At 34.9% G+C, this 20,898-nt stretch overlaps 1 protein-coding gene across 1 annotated transcript in view; it reads right to left on the reverse strand.

Moving 5' to 3' along the window:
* Positions 1 to 14,668, reverse strand: part of mapk1 (mitogen-activated protein kinase 1) — a 64,274-nt gene extending 49,606 nt beyond the window's left edge. The window contains 1 exon segment of the mRNA NM_182888.2: positions 14,287 to 14,668. Coding sequence (NP_878308.2) covers positions 14,287 to 14,432 — 146 coding nt within the window. The 5' untranslated portion in view covers positions 14,433 to 14,668.
* Between the last annotated feature and the right edge of the window lie 6,230 nt (positions 14,669 to 20,898).

Raw genomic sequence — 20,898 nt, forward strand, 5'->3', positions numbered from 1 at the left:
CTGGCTTACACACTACACACAAGATGTAGAGCAATACGCAAATATCTTTACATATGAAAAAGATATAATATATTAAGGATATATATAATAAGGATATATATAGGATATAAATATAAATGATTAAAATATTACAAAACATATTAATTTCTAACCTACATGAATTTAAAAACCACTGCAAAATTAATTATTTATAGGCTAATTTATGTCTTTGCGTAAAGGTTTCCCTGTCCACGAGAGCAAAAGCAAAAGTGAACTTACTTTACGTCCTGTAAATAGCAAATGTGCTTATGACACGACGCAGCTGGCTCTTAAAGGGAATGGGAGATGACACTCTGATTGTTTTATTCTCAAAACCAACCCCTTTTAGACCATGTGCCACGGCAAAAAGTGGATTTTCCCGTCCTTAAATTTGCAAATATGGATTCTGACACGCCCTGAAAGCGTTTGCTTTGCGCATGGACCGTCAAAATCGAGCCCATAATGTTTATATTATTTGCTAACCTCATGTGGGACTCTGAATCTGCATCTCATTTCAGAGGCTGCTACTGTCCACCAGAGGTTGCATTTCGGTCACAGATGTATGCTTAGAGAGCCTTCATGACTAAATTAATGAAATACGCTGTTTTCCACCAAGGCAACCCGGAGTGCTGTAATCTAATTGGCTAAAGTGGCATTGTGCTGGTTAGATGACCAAAACAAAGACAGACATTCCGGAAAGCAGAAAATCTGACTTCAGCATTGTTTTTCAGATAAACAAGAATGTTCCCTTTAGCATGTTTTTTAAATATCTGCAAACATATTGTAGTATTTTTATGCTTTAGAAGGAGTCAAAAACTTACATACAACACTATTTAAATTAAATTTGCATTTACTAATACAATAATCCTGCTAAAATGTGCTAATGCACAGCAAACAAACATGAACAGGCATTTACAAATTAAACCATATTATTCAATGTTACCATAATGATTAATAAAGAAGTGGTCAGGATGCAGTTTTTCCTGTAATGTTTGCAATAAATAGTGTTACCAGATTCTCATCAAGCATAATTATGAAATATTACATCTAAAAAAAAAAAAAAAAAGGGGTTTTTTATGGGCACTGAAAAAAAAACATTTAAAAAAAAATCAATGTTAGTGATCTTGACACGTTCAATGAAATCACTTAAAAGCATTTATTCTAGTAGTGCTACTATAAAATTCTGAATCAAGTGATTTCACAAATTTAATGAAACCAGAAGTCATCCAATTAGTGGAAGGAGGCTTTTATGACATTAGTGTAAGCCGAGGAAAACAAATGTACAAGTATAAAGTGCAGAATGAAACAGAAGCTGGAGAATTATGTTCTGTATCTAATGGTTGGAAGTTATACCAATGTTATAGCTATTAAAACCATTTCCAAAATTGCTAATAAAACAGCTGATTTAATGCGCAGTGCAGCTGTGAGCTTTAATGTTTCCCACAAATGTCTACATCGCACATTGTAGAAAACATCTCTCGATTACCAAGGCAAACTTCATCAAGAGAATCTTAAAGAAAGCAGTAGTCAAACCTACAATATTCCTCCTCCTGGTTTAGAGACACTGCCCACAGATCTACTTCTGCAATAACAGCACACCACACAAGTGTTGCAACACTTTAGAGAATTAAACCAGCAAGCCGTAACATATTGTAGTCGACATCAAAAGATTAGAGCCACACACTCTGAATCAGAGTCTAAAACCAACTCTGCAAAGTCCAACAGCCAATAAATATTGCGCTTCATGTCAAAGCCTAATAAATAAACGCATTAGATCTGGGTCAAGTGAACGGAAATGTAATTAAGGAAACCTGTACATGTATGACCCTGGATCATAAGACCATGAAGCACAAAATAAACTTTTCATTGAAGTATGGATTTTGTTAGAATATGATATTATTTGACCGAGATGACGCAACTATTTGAATATCTGAAATCTGAGAAGTCAAGACAAATTAAATATAAATATGGTAAAGCTGTCCAAATAATGCAAGTTCTTAGCAATGCATATTACTAATTAATAATTTATTTTAGGATGTCTATAGTGGGAAATTAGCTAAATCCCCATAAAAATTGTCAAATATTTGCATGCATGTAAATATTCATTTTCCTTAAGGCTTAGTCACCACAGCGGGTACCACAGCAGAATGAACCACCAACTATTCTGCCATATGTTTTACCAGACCCTCTTTTTTTTTTCAATTTTGCGATTGCTGAATCCAGTGCAAAAAAAATTCACCAAAAAGTCAGATTTTTTTTTTTTCGATCATGCAAAATTCTTAAACGCAAAATAAAATCGCAAAAAAAATTAAACATTCACCTAAAATATTCAATTCCAAAACAAATATCAAATTAGATTTATTTCAGTTTGAAATTAATTGTTTACATGCGCTGCGTATGCAACGTTTATAAATCATGTAGATGTATTGGAATGTCTCAAAAAATGACGTCTGAACTGCACCCTGACAATCCCATCATTACATGGAAGTGGGGGGAATTGTTTTGCAGCCTGAGCAGTAAGCAGACACGGATGAACTGTGAGTGATTTACATGTGAGGTCAATGCAAAGATGCGATTAGACATCCTGTGGTGCAAATCGAGTGAATGACACAGCGCAAATTGGGCGCTTCTTGCACTTGACACGTTTCAGACTGCAAAAAAAAATGGGAGCAAACGCCCAACAAACAGAGCAATGGGACAGACAGAAAAAGCAAGCAGCTTACAATGATAGAGATGGCATGACGGCCCCTGACGTGACCGAATTCAAGCGTCAAATGGATAAATGATTTCGCTAAACCCTTTTTCAGTCATTGACGAGAGATAACGCTTCCCTGCCATTAATGAGTTTTACAGCAATACGTCTTTTAGGTGTATTAAGTTAGAAGGAATGCATGTCCTGAGTGAAGTACAGATGTCAGACCAAAATAAAGATTAATTTTAATGATTTGTGTCATTGTCATTGTGTCAGATTGTACACCTTACACAGTAGGCTACCTAATATGGTAAATAATATATCTACATTTAATTTTCGATATTTATATAAATTTTAAAAATCGCAAAATTGTCTGCAAATTTAGGAATTACCACCACAAAATATATATATATATATATATATATATATATATATACATATTCAGTCATGCTGGAGACATACATAAACACACTAAATCACACTTCAGCAGTGTTTATTTTAAAGCGTACAAGAATATCTGCGTGGAAGTGTTTATTTAAGGGTGTACAAGAAGTTTTGTGCACGAACAGAGGAAATCGGCGCACAAGCAAAGAGATTTGCATGCTTGCATTACATAAATGTGATCTCGACTTGTAATATTGCACTTACAGCCTTTGTCACTGAAATAACGTCATGAGTAGTTGGTAGATCTGTGTAAAAGGCCTGCCACCATAGCTGGAAAAATCCTAGAGGAAACACTGAAGTTTATTTGATGTATTTGTGGTGGAGTTTATTCAAGCCTTCTTGAAATTATGATTCACACACACATGCCATATGCAGTATACTGTTTGCAGTTTACTGTCTTTGTTACAAACATGCTCTAGTTTTTTAAACGTTTTAAACTTAATTAAAAAATAAATAAATAAATAAAAGAAAATCACAGAGAGTTGTAATAAATATTTTAATCTCAGTTTCTTTGCAAATAAAAATTCTGTGTTAACATTTTATTATAGGAATATGGCGCCTGTCGATCAATTCGGTGGGCAGGGAAAAACTGCACTCCTGTGTCACGTTGTGGTGGACCTCAAAATCACTGGGATTTAGATCCTATTTTAACATCAGGAAATTTTTAAAAAAAGAGACTTGTTGTGTTTCTATCACTACAATATGACTGCGCCACACTATACCTACACACAGCTCTATCCAAACAGCTTACAATAGATGATTTTCATCATAGGTCCCCTTTAAGATCTGATGGATCACTCCCTACATGTACAGTTTTGTTTCCTTGCTCTCTTAAACATCATTTGGGAAATATTTAAAAAAGAAAAAAAATCCAACAGGGGGCTAACAATTCTGACTTTAACTGCATATGTATTTTTTTCTCCGCTTTCCCTTTCTTTTTTTTCTTTTTATTCTTATGTATAACATGAGATTACATGCGCACAGAGGAAAGCATATACAGCTAAGAGAGAAAGGGGATGTACAGATTTTATGCTTATATTTGTGACTGTGTTCAGATGTTTTCTCACATGTATCTGATCCAAATGTATTATTATTTGAGAAAATTCATTCATTCTTTCCACAGCGGAATGAACCGCCAACCTTTCCAGCATGTTTTACGCAACGAACGCCCATCCAATACTAGGAAACACCCTTACAGTCTCACATTCACACACACACGCTCATACACTACTACGGCCAATTTAGTTTATTCAATTCACTTATAGCGCATGTCTTTGGACTGTGTAGGAAACCGGAGCATCCAGAGGAAACCCACGCGAACATAAGGAAGAACATGCAAACTTCACACAGAAATGTCAACTGAACCAGCGACCTTATTGCTGTGAGGCGACAGTGCTAACCACTGAGCCACCGTGCTACCCCATATTTGATCAAATAAAAAAGATAGCTTACACAGCTTAAAGCAGCTTACACAAACATAGTGCCTGTTCAAAATAGTGAGAGCAATATCATCAACAACATGACAAAAAAATTGCAACAACTTATTTATACCCAAAACATTAAACCCTGTATTTAAGTCTCTGTAATACAGCTTAATTACACTTGCCATGAGAATCCACAGAGAACGTCACCTCCAGTAATTAGACACTGTTATACAATGGGACCAAATGTTTCACACACACACACACACACACACACACACACACACACACACACACACACACACACACACACACACACACACACACACGCATTTACGGGAATCACCGCTTCAGTGCAGGCGAACAACAAAATGGACTGCAGCCTTTCGCCTCACTTTCTCCACTCCTAAATCCACTTACTCGCCCCTTTCCTTCCATTTCCTGTCCTCCGTTCACTCATTCACTTTTTAAAAGCCAAAGCCCTCCCTCAGAAGCACAGCTAAACTCCACATTCTCCAGCTATTACATCACGGGGGGGCTTGGGCGAACGCTTTTGGAGGAAAACTGACCCGCAGATGCAGTTACTGGAACGCTTCTGTGTTTACAATCTGCTGTGGGATGCAGAAAGCAGATCCAAGATTTTGGACGTCATCGGTTCAGAAGATCTCCACAATGCTTTTTTTTTTTGCAACCGTGGAAATTTCTAGGATTCAAGCATTCAAAATCAAATGACCCATTGTTTATGATCTGGTTTGCCAAAACCACTGGCAACTAAAACTGGCATGTATTTTGCATAAAACAGGATGGGATGACGGTGTGTCCCGAAATGCTTCCTTGTGCACACTGGGGTGTAATGCAGGATGCAAAATCCAGTAAAACATCCAGAACTCCCAACAAGCATGCAGTGCAGCGTTTAAAGAAAGAGTTCAGCTAGAAATGATAATAGTTTAGATTTTTCCTTAAAAAAATGTTGAACACAAAAGAAGATGCTTTAAAGAATGTTGGAGATCAGTAACCATTGACTTCAATAGTATTCGTTTTTCCTACTATAGAAGACAACGGTTACAGGTTTTCACTGTGTTAAAGAAACTGAAAGAATTAAAATCACTAAAATGAAAATATGTTGATGAACACAAAAGAAGATGTTTTGAAGAATGTTGGAAAACTGCAACCATTGATTTCAATCGTATGTTTTACCTACTATACAAGACAAAGGTTACAGTTTTTCAGACTGTTAAAGAAACTCAAAGATGTAGAACCACTAAAATGAAAATACGTAGATGAACATAAAAGATGTTTTGAAGAATGTTGGAAACCTACAACCAATGACTTTAACGGTATTTGTTTTTTCTACTATGCAAGTCAAAGGTTACAGGTTTTCAGTTTGTTAAATAAACTCATAATTGTTTGGAATCGCTGAAAATGAAAATAATAGTTTTTTTCTTCTGTTGACAAACACAAAAGAAGACGTTTTGAAGAATGTTGGAAATCTGTAACCATTGACTTCAATAGTATTTTGTGTTCAACAGAAGAATCTCAAAAGCTTGGAACCTTTTGAGGGAAAGTAAATAGTGAATAAATGATCAGAACTATCTCTTTAAGGAGAGCAAAGAGCAGCATTTCTAAAATAATAAGGAAAAAATCTAAAGTCTCTGGTATTGAAAGAAAATTGAGTCCTATACAGAGGACACTTGAGGAGCTGATGACATCAGCACCTCATCTTTAGAGACACAACAGAACAGATGTCAGCAAAAAGGTCTCTTTTGTGCACAGCATCTCAAATGACAGAACGTACGTGCTCTAATACAACACCAGAGGTATATATAAAAAGCTAAAAGCAAGAATAAAAACATGCTTAAAAATGCTAAAATTATTTTGAAAATATATATATTTTTTTTAAATAAGTACAAAAACATGCATTTTAAGATGCTAATGTAACTTCTTTCCAAAGAAAATGACAAATTGTCATGTGAAAATTATGCATTTATAAAATAATAGGAATATAAAAATGTAAAAAACTTTGCTTCAAAAATACCGTTCAACAAGAAGCAAATATATTTTAAACAATTAAAACATTTTATTTGCATTAATTTGCATTGTAATTTGTGATTTTAAGTTTTGAAAATAGTTTAAACAAATATTACAAAATGAAATTGTGCAGTTTATTTATTTTAAGTCATTGGAGCGTTGTAAATACTCACGCTCGCCTCCCTCGTGACAGAGCGCATATGAGATAAACGACGTCAGTACATAATAACCGGTTATGATTATTACTGAACCTATACCGTATTGTCCGCGTCTGCATTGCGGTGCACTGAAGAAACAATTAATTTTGACACCTCTACAAAAAACAGAGTTATATCCAAACACACATTCCCCATATGGTAATGCAGACATCTCCAAAACCCGACAGGTCGACAAATCTGAACTAGTTTTTATTAAAACAAATATAAATATGCATATAATAAATAATACTGCTAATAATAACAACAATATAGAAATGCAAATTGTCATGAAAAAAACTGAAAAAGACCCCCGAGATGAAGAAGGTTTGAAGCAAGTACTTTTTATATTCATGTAGAAAATAATCGTTTTTGTAACATTTTAATCCTTTAATTTTTTTCATATGTAAAGATTTTTGTGTACTTTTGTACATCCTGTGTTTATTAAGCAATGTATATGCATTTGGACCCGCATAGGCGCATAACTAACGTGCTCTGCAAGGATTAGACCAGCTTTTAGTTGGTCAATGGCGCAGTCTATTTCAGTTCATCAAAATAGCAACATGCCAACAATGGCCCTTAATACATCTCATTTCTAGACCGGCACACCCATGAGTACACAAAGTGGCACAAATAGATTTGCTATTTAAAAAACATGGCACAAAACATGAAAATTACTGTTGCGCTGGTCTGAAAATAGCAACAAATCACACCAAAAAAGTCTTGAGCCTTATTGCGCCGAGTGTATGATAGGGCCCCAAATGTTTGCACATTAACATTCGAAAAACATGTTTGTTTTAACATCATTAATTAAATATATGATTTCAAAACATTGCTAATAAAAATATTGTTATCACAATACTTTAATATAAAGGCCAAAAAGTTAAGGTAACTCAAACCATTTGAGGAAACTGATTGCAACAACCCACATTAAAAAAAAAACAAACCAAACAAAATTAAACAAATATGTTCAAAAACTAATCCTAATGAGCACTGTGAATATCCATTTGGGTAAATGAAGAGAACTCAAAATCAACCGAGTACTGTAAAACCCAATAAGTTTAGGTAACTCAAACCGTTTGAGGAAACCGATTGCTACAAACCATGAGTAAAAAAAAAAAAACTAATCTATAGTACAGTGAACTTAATCCATTTCAGTTGAAGTAATGAGGTATTTAATTAACCTTCAACACGGAGTTCAAAACTCTTTACAAATGAGTGCAATCAACTTTCAGTCAATTTTGAGTTTACTACACTCATTTCATTTGATAAAGTTGACTGTTGGGTTTTACAGTGTAGAAAACAATATCGTATATATTTCAGTATCGTGCCATCCCATTTTATCCAATGCATTTCATTCCTGTATTTTTCTTACAACCTTGCTCTTTCTTTTTAAAAAATAATACTATTTAACATGCCTACCTTCTTCATTTACAGCAATAATAATCACTTTTTTCTCAGGTATAACTCTGCATTGTCATTTCACTCTGCTGATTGTCATTACATAATTAACATTCTTCGTTAAACATTCCTTTTTCACAAAAAAGCTGTTGTCGGTCAAAAAGCAAGGCTGAATAAAAGCTACAGCCTGCTCGGCACAACATGTTACAGGCCTACACGTCCATATGACAGTCAACCCAGGGTGGCTTGTTCTTACTCTGGAGCTGTTGGAGTGGGTGTGAACCATTCATTCATCCGTGCGAGAAGAGCAAAACTAGGCCTGCCAGCAATGAGCTCATTCGTTTAGCCAACGGACTCCTCTCAGCAGAACAGATGGGCCATCAGACTGCAGATCTGAGCCAGCAGTCTCTCAAAGAAACGCTCAAAAACTTGATCACAGCCATTCTCCGCAGTTATCATATCAAGACCGGTGTATAAACGCTGTAAAAAAAATGCTGGGTTCCAAGCAATTAATTTGTGTTGGGACAACCGTAAGGAATTAAGTTAGCTTACTAGATTTTAGAAATTTAAGTGAATTGAAGAAAAAAATTAAGTTGAAAAAAATCATCGTATGAAACAGCAAGCATCATTTTTTGACTTGATGTAAATTCGAGTTGTCAGGATATTGGAACTCGGTACCAATCGATACTGAAATGTTAAAAAGTCAATTTCCAGCTAACATTTGAGCACTGTTGAGCTTGTTCTTAAACACCGCTAATTGGCCGTTGTGTTTACGTGCTCAACAGAAATGACTGTGATTGGCTGTGAAGGTTATCAGTTCACTGAACTCACTGCTGTGTACTGAGTATAACCATACATAAATTCACAGGAGCTTTTTAAAGCCACGATTCATTAGCGGATCACTAGTATGTCACCTTATAGACAAACCAGCTGATTGACAAGACTTTGAAACGCTCCATCGTCCCTGTATCTGTGTTTACACTCAGTAAACAGCAGTGAGTTCGGTGAACTGATGCTATATTAAGTTTTCTATCTTCTAAATGCAAACTGTCACTGTTTTGCTGCACACTAGCTTCTAGATTAGGCATGGGACGATAACCGTTTATATATTCCAATATCGCAGCTTAGAAAAGTCAAGGTTTTGAAACCACCAATATTTATATCGTTCCCAAGGTATGTGCAAGATTTTTTTATTTACTTTTTTTTAGGACAACAGAATCTCCAGCAGAAAAGATATCCAAAGATGCCGTTTTAAAATTTTTGAAACTAATGAAGACAGCAGAAGTCAATGATTGATTTGAATTAATTAGCCTGACATATTTACCACTAAAAAATATTTTAAACCTTTCAAAAAATATTATATATTGTTTTTAAATTTTTTTACTCAAACATTTTAGAATATATGAAGAGTTCATATGCAAAAACCTCTAAATCCATCAGACCTCTTTTCTTGTAAATGAGCATTTTCTATCAGGCTCCTCCGATAAGGTTCAGAAGTTTCATTTTATATGTAATGATAAAGTTAATAGCTAGTAAATAAAATACCTTTTTTCAAAAATGTCACTTTAGACAATTCTTTGTTATTTAACAAGGTAAATTTTCTTTTGCGTCAAACCCAGCTAAATCCACGTCTGCTTTTTATGCAAAACCCTCTAAATCCACCTATTGGAACAAGACAGTGTAATTAGTTAAAAATGAAGATGCCATTAGAAATTATTATTTTACCAAACATGAAACACACTACACAAACCACCTGAAATTTAAAGTATATAAATCTGTCAAGTAAATCCGCTGAGATAAACCAGGGACAAAGCAGAAGGAAAATGAATTAATGAAATTTGTTAAGTAAGTGCATTAATCAATAACATTAAAACTGACATTAATTAAATCTTAATAATCTGTTGTCATTTCTGATATTTGGGATACAGATTTAATGTAAGTAGAGCACTGTAAACATTGCAAACATTGTAAACGAAACTTGGTAGATTCAAATAATGTAGTGTAAAAATATTGTGAAACATCAATATCTGTGCATTGTCCATTAATATAAAAATCCTATCAGACGTAATGGGTATAATGAAGTAATATTAATAATTTATAGTTTTATACATTATATTTATCTTTTTAAAAAAATAGCTTACATTAGCAATTAAACATAAGGTAGGTCTACTGGGCAAAAAGGGGATGCCTCTCAGACAATTTTTGAAGCTGTCATTCATTTATTCTCACTATATATCGTGAAATGGAGTTGCCGTTTATTGTATAGTAAATCAGATTCATTCAAAGTAGTATTGCCACACAAACAAATGTTATGAATGCATGTTACACTTCCGACTGCACATTGTTTCCTTTTTCTTATAATGCACAGAGTTTTTAGGAACGGGACGTTTTCATTTCCCATTCACGGAATTCTGACAGCCTCATCTAGTTCATCAATCTCCATCTTTTAAAATCAAAATCGAAAGTGGAATATGTCTCCTCATAAAAGCCGGCGTATTAGTGCACTGCCACATTGAAAACATATGATTCAATTCACGCCTTCTGATTGGTTCTCAGGACATAGCAGCTTTTGCTGTCAAAGGCAAGTGGCGTTTAGCGGCTTTTGCCAGCAATCTGTAATTTCTGAATGCGCTGATGCTGGGATTTGGATGATTCGCAGCAAATCTATTTGTTTATGGTGTACTACGTGCCTAAAGCATTCACTCGATGTCATTATCTCATTTTTGGCGGAAACGGCGTTTAGTTGTTTTTGCATGTGAATTCTTCATACATATTTTAGAGCAGTAAACACAATACCGTGATACCGTGAAACAGAGATATTTTTATTTAAGGTTATCATACCGTCAGAATCTTATACCGGCCCATGCCTATTCTAGATATCCTAAAAACAAACAATACTGATACTAACATCTAAAAACTTTGATTTAATTTCATGGGACATTTAAATTCAGGACAAACCAACTAACTAAAACGCAATTCATTGAAATAACCATAGGCACACCTCTCACCAGGAGTATTTTCAACACTTGATATTAAATAGATGAATGTGGAGCTCAAAAATAATTATTTGTTGCCATTTTAAATATTGATTTATATTTTCCAACTTTCCTCCTTCCACCCATTTGAAAGAAAGATGTTTATAATCTCCAAAAATAATAACATTTAATGAAATGACTCATTCTTCTATACACTATAACACATCGTCCCTAAATACACATGAAGCCACAAGATTCCACCGATAAGCAATTTGTCTGACGCAACAGAAACAGACTACAGAATACACAAGATATCTCACTCCTATAGTTTTAAATGGGGAAAAGTATAACGGTCAATATGGCAAATTAAGCCCTGCCTACTAGTACCAGAGACAATTATCTATCGCTATAGACTGACGTTTCTCTGAGGAAGAAGCTTGAACTAGCCATGTGCTTTTACAAAAGTTTTTGTGGTCAACAAACGCACTGAATCTCAGCGAATTCTTGCTTCACTGACAAAATATATCCACACAAGCTTGAAATCAGTACTTTGAAAGGAACCAGAAGCACTTGAAAACAAAAAACAGCCAATCCTGTCAAATGCTGTCAAATCACATGACAGCAACTACTCAAATGCCCACAAACTTGTAAACAAAGAGTCGCTGTCATTTCTGGAGGAGATTACTCATCAAGACCAAGTTGTGGATTACTTCAGAAGAGCAGCACGATCTGACAATCATTATTCAGAGGATGATAATGCGTAACACCGCCATAAATGAGGTCGGTGTCGTGATCTCGTTCTTTTCAAGTGTGTATGCGCATTAGCAAAAAATTTTAAAAATGCTGATTTTGTTTGATTCGAACATTTATAACCTAAGCTTATGGGACAGTTGTTGTTTAATTTTATTGTTAATTCCATGTATGTAATGTAACTGTAAGCTTGGCAAACAGAAACTTGATGTTTCCTCATTCAGAGAGAATGCCCGAGAGGTCTTTTAAAGATGGCCCCTCAGAGAAATGACTCCCCTTAAAGGCACTTTGAGAGAAACCTCTAAATACCAGCCACTACACTCCCAATGAAATAGTAAAAGCTTTTAATTTATTTAATACATATTATTATTTATATTTATATATTTATAAACAATATGTTGTTTATATGAAGAAATCTGTGTTACAAGTTAAACAAAAATTCTATTAAACAATTATATTTTGAATTTAAATAGTTTTTTTTTGCGTTTACATTAATTTTACATTTAAATAGGCAAAATTACAAGTTTCAGTATTTTAAATGCGATTAATCGCGATTAATTTTTTTAAAAAGGTTCGATTTATTAGTTAATTTTTTTAATCGATTGACAGCACACACATATATATATATATATATATATATATATTAATACACACACACACACACACACACACACACACACACACACACACACACACACACACACACACACACACACACACACACACACACACACACACACACACACACACACACACACACACTCCCGCAATGGCTCTTTACAAAAATGCATTTGCCAAAAAAAATCAGAAATGGCTCTTTGCTTTAAAAAAAAAAAAAAAAAAAAAAAACCCTGACCCCTGATTTAAAGTCATACTTTCTTTATTGAATTTATAAGGTTAAATATCAAATGCAAAATAATCAAATAAAATAAAATCCTTTATGTTCTTAAATATCCAAGCTTATTAAAGCCCTTATGTACGTTTTCCAGAATAACTACCTTTAAACACTATATTGTGAAAGATACTGTTAACATGAAATAAATGTTCTCATACAGTAAAATTAAAGATTGGACACCGCCAAGCCCTAACTTTAATGACAAAAAATAAATATATTTTCATTTAACAAAGTTGTCTATTTTGCTGATTGGCAGTATTGGAGTAATATTTCACATTTAACTTGCATGCGTTATGCTTCAAAGCATATATAAATACTTTTGGATGGAAAAACATCATGCCATTTGACTACGAGACAAGTGAACATTTGCATACTGTAAGAACCTTAAACAGCATTTCTATGTGGAAAATGATGTTCATCCACTTTTGCATCTATACGCATTGCTTAAAGTCCGGGTTTTAGGTTCAACTGGAGGACTATCGGTTTTAACAGTTTTTCGTGGGTAGCTCCAACAGCCAAGCGGATCCAAGTGCCTCTTGTTCCTAGCAGTTCTGCACAACCTTGGGGAGCCTGCGCGCCCACGCTGCCCTGAAGAGCCCTATGCCACCCTGACATTCCTGGAAAAGCACTGCGTAAAATCCACACGCAGGATTAAGTTTTGATATCTGATATCTTCATGTGTACAGACTGGGAGCTTCACGGATCATGCATGGAACATTACGTTTTGATGCCTGATATTTTTGTATTCACGGATTGCTAGCACAACAGAGTGTGCAGAGTGTAGTGCACATTTCTGCAAATCTGTGCAGTGCACTCTTAATATTAAACCTAAATGGCCTCAAGAATGAATTCAGCATCAGAAAACACATGCAACAACCGTGGGACGTAAAAAAAAAACATACATAATCTAAAACTAAATTTGCAATTCAAAAAATGATGAATCAAACACTAATGAATGACCAAACAGAACTGGTTTCCTACAGTCAATCTACATTTAAAACAGTCCAACATATGAAAAAAAGAAAAGTGCATGCAACTGGTTTGAAGCAAAACCAGCACGTCCGTGATAAGTGTAGCTGCTGCACTGCGCTGTGATTGAATGAACAAATCCAAGCAACAACAAAAAACTACATAAACACATACTAATACTCAGAAAAATAACGATAACCAGATATATAAAGGGATAGTTCACTCAAAAATTAACATTTACTCACTATTTACTCAAGTGCTTCCAAATATAGTTTCTCTATTCAATTTAACACAAAAGATGATCATTTGAAAGCTGAAAACACTTAACCATGGGGGGAAAACACATAGAAGTCAATGGTTACAGGTTTCCATCATTTTTCAAAATATCTTCTTTCGTGTTCAACAGGAGAAATATTTGTAACAAGTACAGAATGAGCAAATGATGAAATAATTGTAAATTTTTTGGTAAACTATCAGTGTTAGAAGGAAAACATCTTACCAAACCATGCCGTAAGCGCCTTCTCCGATGTAGGAGAGGTTGCTGTAACGCGGCCCGACATCGAAAGCCTGCCCGCGGACCATCTCGGCACCGGATCCGGGGTTCGGGCCGCCGCCAGCAGGGGCAGAAACCGCAGCTGTCGCCATTGCTGAGAAACTGAAGCTGCCTTCACAAGCAAAACAAACGCGCTTTTCTCACCCAAAAGCACCAGGAAAAGCTCTTAGGTAGAGTGAAACACGGCGAAAAGCGACGCTTTTAAACTGAACCGAAGACTCGGTGTTGGAGAGCAGCGGCTGAAATGCTGTTGACAGGCATATATTTTCTGCTGATAGTAAATTAACGTGCGCGTGGCTCCGAGCACCGACTCACCGACTGACTGACTGACTGCAGCCGGAGAGAGAGCGAGTGTTTTACCGCAGGAAGTAGCGGAGCAGATCACGTGGGCAGGAGTGGAGAGAGCGGTACCATAGAGACAATTAGCTTTTCATTAAAAAAAGAGCTGCATATCGATTAATATATTCATAATAGCAATACAGTTAATTAGAGTTACATAATAATCACCCCATATCAAAACACACTGAGAAAGTAGGCAAACAACCAAAGAAAATGTTGTCACTATTTTGTAAAATTATAATTATTAATTTCCCATTGGCTTAGATCTTTTTTTAATCAGGTGTCGACACAGTGGAATGAACCGCCAACAACTCTAGCATATGATTTATGCAGCAGATGCCATTCCAGCCGCAACCCAATCGCAACCCAATAGGCTACAAAAAGCTTTAAAGAGCTGCGTATCGATTTAAATAAAATTTTATTAGGGGTCGCCACAGCGAAATGAACCGCCAACTACTCTGCCATATGTTTTATGCAGGGGATGTCCTTCCAACCACAACCCAGTACATCGAAATATACATATTTATTGGATTTACTAAATTTGGTTTAAGGTAAGTGGTTGCAAACCGTTTATATGAGCTGAACAAACGTTTAAATTTAGCCCATATCAATTGTTTGCAACCATTTACCTTAAACAAAATTTGTAAATCCAATGAATTATACTGCGAAAACCAAGATTAATTTATATTATTACTATGTATTTATTGGATTTAAGTCAGGAGATTGGCTGGGCCATTCTACAGCTGGATTTTCTTTCTCTAAAAGCATTCGAGAGTTTCCTTGTCTGTGTTTTGGATCATTGTCTTGCTGAAATGTCCACACTGGTTTCATCTTCATCAGCTGCTGTCTGGGCTTTCACTGCTTTTTTACACATCCCTTTCTTTACGTGTTCGCTACTTCATTTCATTTTACAGTATTATTCATAATTTAATTCATAAACTAATTAATATTGTTTTCTTTGCAAATATGGATTTCTTCTGTTGTTGCCAACATCTAGTGAATAAGTCAACAGCACCTTTAGAAATATGTTTTCCGAGAACAATGGTGTCGTGTTTAATACTTATTTCCCTCACTGTACATCCATGCCTAATATCAATTGGCCAGAAAGGGTTAATCGATGCTCAAATTTAATGCTCAACCCAATTCTTCAGACAGTGCTATGTTAGTTTAATGTCATCACTAAAAACAGATTTAAATGCAAAAATAATAATAATAATAATAAAAATTAAATAGTGTTTATAATGTTTGACATGCATGAATATTTGAGGTTTCAGAAAGACTTTATGAAGGTGCAAATGGAAAACCTCATTGGAGAGCATGCGGTTTTCAAGCATATTTATGCATAGAGATTGCTTACACATAATACAGCACAAAAGCATGGCTATGATTTAATAATAATAAAGAAAAAAACACAAAAGATCTACTCAAGTGATGTGAGAAATTAATCCAAATATTTTTTTCCTCATAAGAGTTCGGGTTTGTTCTGTAGTTTATTTCTTGTGTGTGCATAATTGAGAGTGTAAGCTTATGTGATAGGCAATCTTAAGTGCATATTAGTGTGGTTTACTTGTTGCTAACCACACACACAGACACAGCTAAACTAAAACTGTGGCAAACGCTAGCGCAGTCAAGGAAGAAAAAAAAAAATCCAGACACCAGACGTGACGTGAAAAGCACTTTATTCACATTATATGAGATTAAAACCCAACGGTTTGGTTCAAAGTCCACAAAAACTGCATAAGAAATGCCACGAGACGGAACTTACATTCAGTTAACATACTTTAACAGGCATAAAAGATGCCATTACAACATGCGAGAACACTTAGGTCCAAGAGGAATTGGCTTTAGTTAGTAAAAAACGTATAAATGTGCACAACGACGACAGCAGTAAAAAGAGAAAAGTAGGCGATTGAAGACTCAGCGCTCTTAAGTTTATCAGTCAAGCTGCTTGCTTGTACTTCGAAGCTGATTCTGAATGTGTACATCAAGATAAGGCACTTTATCACATGCTGTGAGCTGTTAATACTCATGTGTTCCCATGACTATGTTCACTTAATAGAAATAGAGACAAGCAATAGTTACAAAACGTCCTGTAGGCGAAGAGTCTGTATCATCAGCACTGAATATACTAAAGAGCATGTTCTTTACAAAGTGGTAACACTTTAATTGAAGAGGAAGTTCATAAGACTGTCATGAAACCTTTATAATAAGGACATGACACATTATCTGCTTGTTAAGTGTGATGCGAACTGGTTTCCAGGTCCAAGCGCCATATTAAACTGTATAGGGAAGCTCATTAAAGGGAAATAATAAAGGTTTATGATGTATTATATTAGAAAATCATGATTGCAATATATATTGTGGGGGAAATAAGTTTTGAACACGTCATGTTGTTGTTTTTGTCTGAGAGCTGTTGACATGGAATTGGACCAGATTTTGGTAAAAAAAGAAAAAGAAAAACAATACACACACAAAAATAAAACAAAACAACAAAGATTGTTGTGTAATAACAATGAAATGACAATGAGGAAACACTGAACTACTGAAATGTACTGAAAGCTAAAAGACGCCTTTCATATGGAGAATGAAGTCACATGAATTGTTCAGATGTGAGTTTTCCACAGACTTTTAACAGAGTGTAAAAATCTTGACGGTTCTGTGGGTCTCGTCTATCAAATCCGAGCTTTAATTTGTATTCTTTATTAGATTCTGATCAGGGGATTGGCTGGGCCATTCTTCAGCTTGATTTTCTTTCTCTGAAAGCATTTGAGAGTTTCCTTGTCTGTGCTTTGGATCATTGTCTTGCTGAAATGTCCACCCTGGTTTCATCATTATCATTCTGCTAATGTAGATGTTGAACTGAAGCAGCTAATATTCATTTATGATGAGGAAGGGCAGAGGGTTGCTGAAGAACTACCGAGAGATTTCAGCTGCTGTCTGGGCTTTCACTGCCTTTCTACACCTCCCTTACTTCATGTGTCCAATAAGTTTTCCGTGCGTCACTTTATTTTATTACACATAACTTAATTTTTAAACAAATTAAATTTGCATATATATTTTCTTTGCATATATGGATTTCTTTGATTGTTACCAACATCTGATGAACATTTCAAGTCAACAGCACCTTTAGAAATAATATTTTCTGAAAAAAAATGGTGACGTGTTCAATACTTATTTCCCCACTGCTTTATATTCGATGGCCAGAAAGTGATTAATTTTTAATAAATTGTTAAAATTATAGGTGGGCATGCATAATCTCGCAATTAATCTAGATTAAAATGGCTCGTTTAAATTCTGCTGAAGGCATTTAGAATATGTGTGCTACCCAAATAATAAGTCTTTGAGAAGAGGTTTCTCAAGCCAGGCGGCTCATCTACTGTTTCCAAAATGCATCCCAAACTGCTTGAGAAACTGTTCTACTACGATAATTGGTGATGAAAATAAATGATGTTCAATAAGATGTACTTGTGTTTACTAACTGTTTATTCAGTTAAACATGAATTTTGAACTGAAGGCCTACATAAGCTCCAAACAGCGATTTTTGATCACCCTAATCCAACTAAAGCCATAACTGAACTAAACAGAAATGGAATCAGGACATGTGGAGTATGCAGATATCAGTGGCATAACTGAAGTAAACACCACGAACCCCTTCTCACCCTGAAGGCATCAAAATCAGAAGCATGGTCCAGCAGCACCTTGCGCGTCAGTATGAGGACGTCAAAGGTGCCCCTTGGCGTCACTATACAGACGCAAAAGGAATTCCATTTCTTTCAATGGGTTGCCTCAGGCGTCGTATAGAGACGCTTAAAGCCTTGTATAATTTCATGTAGGATATTTTGCCATATTTTCCGACAAGTTCCACATAAGGAGCTCTCAGTAAAGGGCCGCACACACACACACACACACACACACACACGCGCGCAAACCCACACATCGCGAAACGCGAAAGATTGTTTTTTTTTCATTTGGTGTGCGTTATTAAATTCCTTGACACTCTCACCAGCTCTACTCCATATTTGTGTCTAATACACCAGTTTATCTCGAGGCATGAAATGAAATGTTCATGAGTTTAAACTCCAAACTGCAGTTAAAGTCAGGCATCCTGCTGATTTGACTCAGAAAGGCACTTTTTTGTCAGACGGCTCACCAGTCAGGTATACATCCATGCTAAAATATCAATGTGAAAGTCACCATAGCTTGTGTAGAATAGACCCAACTCCCAACCCAACTTTGAGAATAGATTAACAGCGATATTTTTAAATCGCACGATAAAAGTCTTGCGTTAATGCCGGTAACGGCCCACCACTGGTTAAAATATTGATATCTGTGATGCAACAAGTCCAGAGACTGTTGTGTACACCATGGTTTTATAAAAACTTCACTTTAATGTGTGATATGACTATAAAGTGGTCATAAACAAATGTTTTCTTAATTAAAATGAGTAGCGGCTTGGACCTGCAAACAGTATTTCATACGGCAAGACTTAACAAGCGGATGAATCTGAAAGCATGCTAATTAAAACGGTCGTTAAGTGTCTTTCGCTCATTTATGTCATTTTTAATTGCAAAGATGACATTGTTTTAGATGTCTATGACAACTTGATAAATAAATGTATTATAACCAGTCTTTTTCTTTGTTATGACAACTTAATATTATCAAGATAACAAAGCCTGTCATAAATCTGTCATGAACATGATTTCGTTAGACCATTATATTCCAATTCAATGTGGTCATGTCATTGGCCCATGAACATTTTCTGCTTGCAGGGTTCATACACATTTTTACTACTAAAATTCCATGACTTTTAAGTACATTTTCATGACGTAATGTCTTATGTAATGTCTACATATTCATGGTAAATAATAAGAAAAAAAATACGTTCAAATTTATTAAAGCATATCATAAAACACGCAGCAATCTATTTTGTTTACATTTGTTTTTATATCTATGTCAAATTTATTTTGATCATGCTCACACCGCAATAACAATGTGAGAGCAAGTCTTTGGCCAAGGGCAGAAAATAAGTAAAGGCAACTAACCTATATTCAAGTTAGGGCTGCACAATATATAATTTCAGCATCGATATCGCAATGTGTACATGCCCAATAGTCACATCGCAGGATATGCAATGTCGGGATTATAGTTTAATATAGTTTAATCATAATTAAGTAAAAGTTTATCATCTGCATGCATTTTTAAAGAGATAGTTCACTCAAATATGACTTACCATTTTCATTACACCCTTCACTTGTTTCAGTTATTTTGAGTTTTCTTTTTTTATTTAAACAAAGATAAAAATTATATAATTTAATAACTCCTATAGTATTGAAACAAGTGAAGGGTGAGTAAATAGAGAGTGCATTTTAAACTTTGAGTGAACTGTCCCTTTAAGGCCTGTGACTGTGTGAACATGTCAATATTTCAAATTTTAAAGCATCCGGCAACAAGAAAATGTTTGTAACTTTAATAAAGATTCAATAATATACAATGAAGACTATGCAGTGTTGATTATTCGATATCTGCACCTGAATAAGGAATACCTGAAAACTATAATTCACTTTTAACTTCATTATATTTTATTTATCTATGCTTGCCATTTAATTTGTTATATATTATTCGAGATTCACTCCTCTGCAAAATCCCCTCAATGAATCCAAATAAACCTGTTAAATCCTCTGGTGAAATTGTGTTCACATCGCATTATACATCACAGAAATACAAAACACTGTAATGTCAAATTGTTCCAGTATCACGTAGCCCTAATTCAAGTATACAGATATTTGTTAAACTAATTTCCATGACTTTTCATAAAATTTGTGGGTTTTTCCAAATTTTTTCCAGGCCTGGAAAAGGCCATGTCAAAATTCCATGACTTTTCTAGGTTTTCAATGACCATATGAACCCTATGCTTGTTATCAAATTATTTCATACTGTAACAAGAGGCGATTTAATCATAACTTAATGTTAAAAGACTATCGTAACATTATTAGTCAATATGTGGCTCTTTTTGGATTCTCAGAAGCTACAGAAATAAAAAATGTAAAACAGGATATACTATGGAAGCATCGTTTTTGTTTACATCTCTTAAAATGGTCTATACTTGAACAAACTGGAACAAACTAAATTTGTCATTAAAATTTTGTGTCAAATTATTTTATAACAGCATCATTAATATTTAATGACATTTTATGATAAATTCAATTTGTACCACTGTAC

This window comes from Danio rerio, chromosome 5 (genome assembly GCF_049306965.1).
Source record: "Danio rerio strain Tuebingen ecotype United States chromosome 5, GRCz12tu, whole genome shotgun sequence".
Lineage (NCBI taxonomy): Eukaryota > Metazoa > Chordata > Actinopteri > Cypriniformes > Danionidae > Danio > Danio rerio.